The 11,319-nt window shown below is 44.2% G+C and overlaps 1 protein-coding gene across 2 annotated transcripts; it reads left to right on the forward strand.

The window, feature by feature from the left end:
* Window positions 1-3,480: 3,480 nt before the first annotated feature.
* Window positions 3,481-11,319, forward strand: LOC308091458 (uncharacterized protein). Of its 2 annotated transcripts, XM_080437085.1 has the most exons (4): window positions 3,481-3,497; window positions 7,655-7,715; window positions 9,193-10,038; window positions 10,093-11,319. In XM_080437085.1, exons 3-4 carry the CDS (start codon window positions 9,993-9,995, stop codon window positions 10,851-10,853), a joined length of 807 nt encoding a protein of 268 aa, XP_080293211.1. In that variant the 5' UTR covers window positions 3,481-3,497; window positions 7,655-7,715; window positions 9,193-9,992; the 3' UTR covers window positions 10,854-11,319. The 2 variants fall into 2 exon arrangements, with proteins under 2 accessions (XP_080293211.1, XP_080293210.1); XM_080437084.1 differs by having other exon boundaries at window positions 9,193-11,319.

The following is an 11,319-nucleotide window of genomic DNA, read 5'->3' on the forward strand; positions in this document are numbered from 1 at the left end:
CTTTTAGTCCCCCCCAATTGACACTTTTTAGTATTTCTACATTGCAGTATTGATACTTTTACTTAAGTAAAACATGTGAGTACTTTTTCCACCACCGGTTGAATGCATGGTTGCAGAGGAGAAAACACGTGTCTATAACACGTGTGTCACATGATGATCACATGGATGGACGTTGATCAGAAATCAGATTAATCTGCAAAAAAAATGTTTAATGTGAACACTAGGGGGTGGAAATTACCATATCCTGAGACCCCCAAAAACACCTCTGCTTGTGCCTCTGATTGGCTAGAGCTCACAACCTAATGAAACTGTATCTATACTGTATGTACCCTATACAGTACTAGAGATGTATCTATATGTATCTATATGTAGCCCATACTGTACTAGAGATGTCAGATTGTCACTTTTTAAAGATTTCATTTTATACTGGAAGGTAACTGCAGTGGTGGAAAAAGTACTAATTTGTTTTACTTAGGGTTAGGGTTAGGGTAACGGTTACAAATAGTCCGGAATTCAAAATGTACTAAAGCATTGGCATGCAAATGTACTTAAAGTACCAAAAGTAGAAAGTACTCATGATGCAGAATGTCCCATTTCATGTTTTCAAATGTATAAACATGTGTGTATAAACAAATGTGTCGCATCGCGACGCATTGTGAGCTCGGCTGTAGATCGTCTATTTTCAAATGACTGAAATGTATGGGCTGAAGTGGTTAATGTATGTTTTGTAATAATAATAAAAATCTACAAAACGACTGAACGACTGGAGACCTGTCGCTCTCACCCCGATCGTCAGCAAGTGCTTCGAGAAACTGGTGAGGGAATACATCAGCTCCACGCTACCTGCCTCGCTGGATCCGTGGCAGTATGCATACCGCAAAAACAGATCCACCGACGACGCTATTGCCATGGCTCTCCACACCGTCCTCTCGCACATGGACAACAAGCTGCTGAAGGACAAATATGTACGTATGCTGTTCGTGGACTACAGCTCAGCATTCAACACCATTGTCCCAGCAATACTTGACAAAAAGCTCAGAGACCTAGGGCTACACCCAAGCATGTGCGACTGGATACAGGACTTCTTGTCCAACCGACATCAGGTGGTGAGAATGGGCAGCATCACATCCGACCCCCTGACCCTCAACACCGGAGCACCCCAGGGATGCGTGCTGAGCCCTCTCCTCTACTCCCTGTACACGTATGACTGCACAGCCACACATGTCTCCAACACCATCATAAAGTACGCGGACGACACGACAGTGATAGGCCGAATCGTCAACAACGACGAGTCTGACTATAGAGAGGAGATCAACTCACTGGCACGCTGGTGCAGGGAGAACAACCTCTCTCTTAACGTCGACAAGACCAACTGATCGTGGACTTCAGGAGGCCGCAGAGAGACCATGCGCCCATCCTCATCGACGGTGCTGCAGTGGAAAGGGTCAGCGAGTTCAAGTTCCTCGGAGTACACATCGAGGAGGACCTCAAATGGGAGACGCACACCACACACGTGAGGAAAAAGGCTCAGCAGCGACTGTACTGGCTCCGCCGCCTGAAGAAGCTCGGAGTAGGACGTCGCATCCTCAGGCTGTATTACAACAGTTCGGTTGAAGGCATCCTAACAGGCTGTGTCACGGCCTGGTACGGGAACTGCACTGCCCGAGAAAAGATCAGCCTACAGCGAGTAGTGCGATCGGCAGAGCGGATAATGGGAATCGAGCTCCCAGCGCTCCAGGAACTGTACAAAAAGCGGTGCGTGGTCAAAGCCAAGCGCATCATCAAGGACAAGCACCACCCAAGTCACAGACTGTTCAAACCCCTACAACGACCGCGACCGGGCAAGGGGCTCTATCGCAGTATCAAGAGTTCCACCACCAGGTACTGGTGTAGTTTTAACCCGGCTGCTGTCAGGATGCTGAATGAGGCATAAGCCTTGCTCAGCAGCCTGACAGCAGGCAGTGCAAAACCTCTCTGGCTCTTCCTGAACACACCTTATTGATTATACAAGGGACAATGACTTGGACTTAGCTCCCCCTCGGACACACCTGTGGACTACACCAGGTACAAATGACTTTTTTGCTGCACTCCCTCATGGAGCTACTTGCGGATTATACTAGGGTCAGTCCACCCTAGGTGGACACGCACTGACCTTTTGCACCTTAATCCCATGTATAACGCACTGACTTTTTTGTCTTTTTTATTGTGCTTTTTTTTCTCTAAGCACCTTAACGTCCATATGTATATCATGCAAAGTATAAGTATAACATGCACAGTATACATACATTGCTGCTATGCTCAGGCACCTTAGTTTTTTATTATCTCAGGTACTTTGTAAATATGTAGATAACTTGTCTGGCCTTCTGTTGCTCTCTTGTTTTTGATCTCCTTCCCACTTGCCCCCCACCCCTCTTCTTCTCCCCCCCCCCCCTCTTCTTTCTATGGAAATTAACCTTGCGATGGGAACGATGTACAAAAACGAATTTCACCCACTTCTTTACCTTGTAAACCTGTGATGTGACAATAAAACTGATTCTGATTCTGATTCTGATTCAAAGTAACTAGTACAGTAACTAGTACAGTAACTAAGGGGGCACGGTGGCACAGTCGGTAGCGCTTAGCCTCACAGCAAGAAGGTCCTGGGTTCGATTCCCGCCGGGGACGCTGTGGGCGCTGGGGGCGTGTCTTCTCCTCCGCGTCATCAGCGCCCATACCCTAGGTGGGGTTGGCGAAAGGCCACTCTGTGTGGAGTTTGCATGTTCTCCCCGTGTCTCCCAGGGTAGTTAATACCCTCACAAAAACATGTAGTAATCCTGGTCACTATACTGCCTCCCCCATGACAGCCGGGGCGCCTGATGGAGGGGAAGGGAACTGGTTGGAATAACGTGTTCCTTCCACGCGCTACGTCCTACCAGGGAAACTCTCCCCTGTCAGGTGACAAGAAGGTCAGTTGGCTCTCATGCACTGAAGGAAGCATGAGCTCGGCCCTGGCCTCCCCAAGCTGTGGGGGACTGGTGTAGCGCTGGTGTAGGGCTGGTGTAGCACCCAGGATCACTTAGGAAATTGGCACCGGGTGAAAAAAAAATGGGTTACAAAAATCGTGGGATAAAAATTTAAGAACTAGTACAGTAACTAAAGAGTTCAAATAATTGTAGTGGAGTAAAAGTACAAAATGAGCCTCTGAGATGTAGTGAAGTAAAAGTAAAAGTATTAGAAATACTTTACTCAATTAAAATACAAATGCCTAAAAAGTTTACCTAAGTACAGTACTTGAGTAAATGTACTTAGTTATTTTTCACCACTGGGTTCCACAATTGAGAGGCCACTTGGGTTGAAATAGTGTATATATATATATATATATCTATATATATATATATATATATATATATATATATATATATACATTTTTATACAGTATTCTAACAGTACTGTCACTTTAAGACTACAGTCAGTCGACTGTGTATGACGTCACAGCTGTGTCTTCAGTGAAGGGGGAGGTATGCTTTATTTTCTTCCTCAGAGTTTACACTTTTATCTGGTTTTGTAAACAATGTTACATCATAGTGTGTAATTATAAATGATAGCAGTGAGCTTGTGAACGTGTGGATGTGTCTCATGTTCAAATATTACCTTGTTAAAGGCACATTATGCAACTTTTATGTTTGTAAACAAACCCTGGGTATTTCCTGGTACAATGTCTGTGTGTTTACAGTTTTACAGTTTGTCAACATGTGGATATTTAGAACAAAATAATATATCTATAATAGTCAATAACGTTTCATAATTGCCCTGTTCTTCCAGAAATAAGGCTAATAATTTATACTGCTCCAATGTCACAAATATTACAATTGGTGCCCGAATGGGCAACCAGACTATAGTACTCTACTGACTTTTTCCTAGATAAACTTTATTTTGCCGTGCTACTCCTCCCACAGTTTTTTTTTCCCAATTTCATGCCATATGTCAAATTGACCGGCTTCATCGGGAATACCAGGCGTGTACTTTGCTAAGAGATACGTTGTACAGTTTAATTGATATTGATTTATTAGTGCATTAAATTTCCCCATCCACTTTAATGGGAAAATGAAAAAACTCAAATTCAAGTATTTTTTTCTCAGAAACCGTAAGGGCTAGAGTTACAAGACTTAGAGGGGAGGTTCATAATTTAGTGCGAAATTATTAAAACAATAATTATATCATTCGGCCACACGGTGGCGCTATAAAAGCCCACTTTACGTTTTGGCCTTTAACTCTTGAACCGTAGGTCGTAGAATAAAAATATTTTTCCAACTAGATTCCTTGGGTCATGACGGAGCTCCCCATATAGGCCACGCCCATTTGCGTCTGGATAGATTTTCCGCCATTTTGAATTTTCTTCAAAACACACGTTTAGCTCCTTTTCCCACATATTTTGTCCAAATCTCACAAAAATCGGTACACATGATCTCTGGACCCATGCAATGAAGATTTCCAGGCGGAATTTTGATAGTCCATACCGTTCGTCCGTAAATGGCTTCCAAAGTTAGCGGGAGGGGACTGTTTTACAAAAAAGGTAAAAAAATCACAAAGGAAACGTCCATTCCATCCCAAATTTTAATCACATGTCAAGGGTGGTTTACTCAACGAATCTCTAAAAGCGTTTCCACTTTGATCCATAGGGGGCGCCACAAAATCAAAAAACATAACCGTTCGATGCAAAATCATGATTTTGGGGGGATCAATCCTTTCAAAATGAAACACAAGTGATCTCAGGAGTGACGTCACTATATATTGTGCCGATACATTTGTGGTAGGGGCATATTTCTTTAGTGGGAGGGGCCTATTTCTTAAAATCAAAACGGCACGTGTCACGAACGCAGGATGCAATTGACACCTGATTCGAATCGCACGTCGCGCGTCCTCCCACAGTATTCCTCCTGGCGTATCCCTCGAGTCCCGGCGGCCGCGTCCGGCGTCGGCGCAACCACACTTTGCAATTGCCCTGAATTGCGACGCGTCTAGTTACAATAGTTTTTGCATAATCGTTTCCACGTTTCAAAAATTGTGGAAATAGCAGATCTACAAGCTCACATGCGTCACAATGCGAGGCATTGTGAGCTTGTAGATCTGCTATTTCCACTAATACCTTTTGGTTAGGTTGAGTGTAAAATGATAAATGACTGACACTGTCACATGGGCCTGTTATAGCGCCACCAGGAGGCCGCTTTTTGCAAAACACATTTTTTGACAGTACTCAGATTGTATCCAAACATCACACAAATCGGTACACAGTATCTCTATAGTCATTAAACGAGACGGGTCTTTCAGATTTTTCATATTCCATCCTGATTGGCTAAGAATGGCTTCCAAAGTTTGCAGGAGTGCTCCGTTTTGCACAAAATGCCTCAAATTATGAACACAGTATGCAATTTCCGTGACATTTTGCACGTACATTCCCACTAAGCCGAGGAAGAAATGGTACTTTAAAACTTTCAAATCAGCGCTATAACAGGCCGATTTGTGTTTTTACCTCTAACTGCACCGATCTGTGTAAAACTTTATATGTGCACTCCCTAGAGGCCAAGGAAAAACCTCAGCTCATCTGCCTTTTATAGTGCCACCGGGAGGCCGACTTAGTAAAACAATTGTTTTAATATTATTCCTTCATTTTATCAAAATTTCACGCAAATCGGTACACATGATCTCTATAGTCATGTGATCAAGACGGATCTGTTAGATTTTTCATACTACATCCTTATTGGCTAAGATTTACATCTAAAGTTTGCAGGAGTGGCCGGTTTTGAACAAAATGCTGCAAATCATGAACACAGCGTCCAATTGCGGTGAAACTTTGCACGCATATTTGCACTACGTTGAGGAACAAATGCTACCATTTAACATTGCCCTATTATAGCACCACCAGGAGGCCGATTTAAAAAAAAATATTTTTTTTATATTACTCCTACAAATATTGTCCAAACATCACGCACATCGGTAGGCTACATATTATCTCTATAGTCATGTGGTCACGACAGATCCATCTGATTCTTCATATTCCATCCTGATTGGTGAATTCTGAACATTGCTGGCACACAATAACCTGCCTAGAAACTTAACCTTTCTAGTTTTTTTATTTGTTTAAATTTTCAATGCCGAAAACACAATAAAATTGTTCATCACAATTATTTGTAATTAAATGCAAGGTAAGTGATATATTTTAGTTAAAACAAAACGTTTTTCTGTTAAAAGATTAAAGCTCTATATGTTGTGATAGTAATCAATGCTATAGGCCATCACATGCTTAACTTTCAATAACAAATGACAGTGATCATCCCCTGTATCGCTACTTTGACCTCATGCCATCTGGTCGGAGATATAGAACCTTAAAGTGGAAAAAGGTTATTTTTAGCAGGAGTTTTGTCCCCTCAGCCATCGCGGCATTAAACCAACTGCCCCGTCCATAGGAGGGTTTTCTGTGTACAGTGGGGACCTCATGTCTTTGTCTTTGTGATATGTTGTTTTTGTTGTTTTGTTGTTTTTGTTGTAACGAACAGACCTTGTGAAGACAATTTTCCCCTTGTGGACAATAAACATTATTATTATTATTATTATAGAGTGTTTGTCAAGTTGGTACCCCAAACCTGAAAATGCTTTTTCTATTTACTAAAGAAATGGAAATATATGGAGACTCCTGTCACTGAACAAACACTCTATGGCAATGATTATTATTACTGTCAGAATCTATCAGAATATAGAGATATTTCATAATTATTTGACCAAAAATCATCACTTACCCTACTTTAATGACCAAATAAAATGTCACAGCTGAGTAGGGCAATGCGACATTACTGCGGGCGTTATCTACGTTATCCACGTCAGTGGTTCTCAAACGTCCTCATGTCAAGGACCCCCAAATTGACACTTATTAACTCGCGGACCCCCCCCCCCCCTAGCCTGGTAAACCCCCTCCCTCCGGAAATCTCATTTGCATTTGATTTCAGGGAGGTCTGGGATTGCGCAGGGAGTAAGCATGCCCGAACACTGCGTGTTCGAACCAATCAGCGGCTGCTAGGGGCGGTGTCAGGTTACCCCCCCCCCGCATAAGAGAAGATTTGTACGGCTCTAGCAGTGATTTTCAACCATTTTAATTTCAAGGACCCCCAGTTGCATTAGGCTACGGACCCCGATTTATATTGTAAAATCAATGTTGATGTAACTCAGAGAGTGTACAAATGGAACCAAATGTACTCTAACGGGTCCATTTGGTTCCATTTGTACACTCTCTGAGTTACAGACCTGTAAGGGTCCATTTGGTTCCATTTGTACACTCTCAGAGTTACAGACCTGTGTAAGGGTCCAGTTGGTTCCATGTGCACACTCTCAGAGTTACAGACCTGTAAGGGTCCATTTGGTTCCATGTGTACACTCTCAGAGTTACAGACCTGTAAGGGTCCATTTGGTTCCATGTGCACACTCTCAGAGTTACAGACCTGTGTAAGGGTCCATATGGTTCCCATCCATCCATCATTTAGCTGTGGACCCCCTGGAACTCCCTCAAGGACCCCTGGGGGTCCCCGGACCCCACTTTGAGAACCAATGATCTCCATGATCTGGTTGGGGTGCTGGTCATGCTGATTGGGTCTATAGTAAACATGTGTTTTCATGTTTAATACAGGAGGGTTCCCTGTGTGGAGGACTGAATCCTCACAGATGCTGTTTACATGATGACTGAACAGGTATGTATGTTCATTTGGGTTTCTGTGCTTTATTTACATGTTATATTGATCGTTAATTGCAGTGGTGTAAAGTAACTAAGTACATGTACTCAAGTACTATACTTAAGTAGAATGTGTAGGTACTTTTGTTTTACTTTACTGGAGTATTTCCAATTGTCTAATATACTTTTACCTCTACTCCACTACATCTCAGAGGCAAATATTGTACCTTTACTCCACTGCTATTATTTGAAACCTTTAGTTACTTTGCAGATATAAATTACTATATTATACAACATACATGAACCACTTTAGCTCTGTTTTATGCCTATTTGAAAATAGCAGATCTACAAGCTCACAACGCGTCGCTATTTCTATGTTGCAGTATTGATACTTTTACTTTAAGTAAAACATTTGAGTACCTTTTTCCACCACTGGTTAATTGTATCATATGTGTACGGTGCATGTTTCATGTGGTTTCATATCACACTGAAATGCACTGTTTGCTCTTAGTAATAATATGAGTTACGTTTACTGCATGGTTCTCAACCTTTCCTGGATAAAGGGCCCACTTGAAAAGCTTGAAAATGTCCGCGGCCGGCCCACCTATATCTATCTGACCACCTGAATGGTTTAGTGGTCAGGTGGGTGGGCTGCATGCATTCTCAGAGCATGTCAACCCATTCAAACTAGGAACGCATCTGTGTAACCACTTGAACCATTGTTTTATACTTTGGGCCATTCAAAAATAGCAGATATACAAGCTCATAGCTTGTATATCTGCTATTTTTGAAAAATCGTGTAAATTTGGGCAAATCTTTGAATATATATATATTTTTAAAAGCGAAGATTTTTAACTCAAATCCTTGCTTCTGGGGGGTCCCTGGAACAACATATTTTGAGTTGGGGGTTCGCGGCCAAATACATATCATTTTGGGAGTCCTTGACATGAAAAAGTTTGAGAACCACTGATATTATAACAACATAAGTTTTTTTTCTGATTTAGAAGACATTTGTAGAATCCCCCAGAAGCAAAGATTCAAGTTACAAATGTTCGCTTTAAAAATTATATACATGGGTGACAGTGTGTCTTTGCGTTTTAAGGATATTGAACCAGTGAAAAGTATTTACAAGAACTTGTAAATAATAACTACAGTGCTTGAACCATTGTAACACAGTTTCTTTCTTTCTTTTTATTTTTTTCATTTTGTGAAAAGTAACAGTTAGGGCGCGCTCCCACCGCACTTTTATTTTACCTCTAGGGCGGAATCTGCCAATGCTTTGTCATTGCAAATGCGTGGATTCATGGTCTTGAGGATTCTTTCCAAGAATGCACGCATTTGCATTGACAAAGCATTGGCAGATTCCACCATAGAGGTAAAATAAAAGTGCGGTGGGAGTGCGCCCTTACAAGGTTTCTAGCTGACAGTGATGTTATGGAGGAACTGCATCTTTTTACTCAACCCAATGTTGTTTGCATGTTTGTATGACTGAACAGCGCCACCATTCTGCCAGTAAAGAGAGAACAACCTACAGCTACTTGTGGTCCGGCTCCCTTCTTTCCAGCAACAGCAGCACACACCACGCACATTATATCACTTTTTATTTTACATTTTTATCCCACGATTTTTGTAACACATTTTTTTCCACCCTTTGCCAATTGCCTAAGCTGTAATCCTGGGCGCTACTCTCCCTCTGCCAGCCTGGCGAGAGCCCCGAACTGAGCTCATGCTTCCTTCAACGCATGAGGAGTGAGCTTATTTCCCCGGTAGGACGTAGCTTCTTATCACCTGACGGGGGAGTTTCCCCGGTAGGACGTAGCGCGTGGAAGGAACACGTTATTCCAACCTGTTCCTTTCCCCTCCATCAGGCGCCCCGGCTGACCAGGGGGAGGCAGTATAGAGACCAGGATTACTGCATGTTTTTTGTGAGGGTAACAACCCTACATTATATCAGACAGACAGACAGACAGACAGTGTACAGTGGTGGACAAATAAAGCCTTCTTGACATCTTACTGTACATGAATGATGTCATAGTTGAGAGTGGCCTCCAAATAAGCGTGTGTCTTTCTCTCGACATGCCCAAATATGGAGATACTTCAGGTCACGCTGTTTTCTTTTATTTTTCTATGATGTCATAGTACTGACATCATACAGTGTAGGGTCGATGTCACAGTAATAGTGACGTCGTAGTACTGACATCACGCTGATGTCACAGGACTGGCCTCAAGGTATATAAATGAGTGACGCATCGACGTCTAAACTTCTGTTGGATTCAGCTGAGCGGTCAAGAGGGGCATGATGTCAGCTGACCACAGCGTACCAGCTGACCACAGCGTACCAGGTGACCACAGTGTATCAGCTGACCACAGCGTGCCGTGTGACCAAACCGTATCAGGTGACCAAACCGCATCATGTGACCACATCGTATCAGCTGACCACAGCGTACCATGGGACCACACAGTGTCGGGTGACCACACCGTGGTGTTCGTGGACCTGGAGACCACGGACCTGGACACGGCGCGGTGCCACATCCTGCAGCTGTCCGCGGTCAGCGGCGACAGGCAGTTTGACCGCTACGTCTGGCCGTCAGGCCGCGCCATCGACCGCAGCGCCTCCCGCATCAACGGCCTCACCTTCCGCCAGGAGGGGAACGACGGCGGCGGACACGACGACGAGCGCCGGCGCTCGCTCCTGCTCCGCGGACGGCCCGTCGACGCCGTCCCCCTCAGACACGCCCTCGTCGACTTCCTGGGTTTCCTGCGCTCCCTCCTCCTCCGGGGGGCGCCCTCCTCCTCCTCGCCGCCTCCTCGTCGTTCGCCGCTCCTCCTGGCGGCCCACAACGCCGAGGGCTTCGACAGCGTGGTGCTGAGCAGGGCTCTGCGGAGCTGCCTCCTCCTGAAGGAGTTCCAGGAGGTGGTGACCGGCGGGTTCGTGGACACGCTGCTGCTCAGTGTGAAGCTGTACCCGGGTCTGAGCCGCTACTCCCTGGGGGACCTGGTGGGCCTGTTCGGCCTGCGCCGCTCCTACAGGAACCCTCACAACGCCCTGGAGGACGTCAAGGTCCTGCAGAGGCTCTTCTGCAGGATGAACCCCGACGAGGAAGAGGTGCGGAGGTGCATCTTCCGGATCAGTGACTCTGATCAAACCCCAGTTTGAAATGGAGATCGCAGAGATTTTAATTTATGGTGAAATTGTTCTCCGTCATACACGGGGATCAATTCATCTTTGCCGAGCTGCATATCCGCTACCACTTAAACCCTCTAGAATTGGTAAAACGCACCTGTCTTATTTTCACTCTCTAAATATCTTTGCCAAAAATAGCCGATCTACACGCTCACAACGCGTCGCGTTGTGAGCGTGTAGATCGGCTATTTTTGGCAAATGTTCCACCCCCCAGACTATGCTGGGGTTCAAGTGGTCAACAAAAGTGTCATTTTAAGGGTTTTAAGCTTCTATCGCGATAATGTTGCGATAATATCGTAAATCGCAATTATTTTGGTCACAATTGATTAATCGTCACATGAAATGTTCTTATCGTCCCATCCCTAGTTCCGACATGATGTCATTTTCATATCGCTCAGCGACTATCGCATCATTGATCCACGTTCTGATCCCCCCCCCC

This window comes from Gymnoscopelus braueri (assembly GCF_963280865.1).
Source record: "Gymnoscopelus braueri genome assembly, chromosome: 9".
NCBI classification, from domain to species: Eukaryota; Metazoa; Chordata; class Actinopteri; order Myctophiformes; family Myctophidae; genus Gymnoscopelus; species Gymnoscopelus braueri.

Excerpts from the sequence above, each read along its gene's own strand:
- LOC308091458 (XM_080437084.1), top strand. The coding sequence starts at position 9,993 with ATGATGTCAGCTGACCACAGCGTACCAGCTGACCACAGCGTACCAGGT.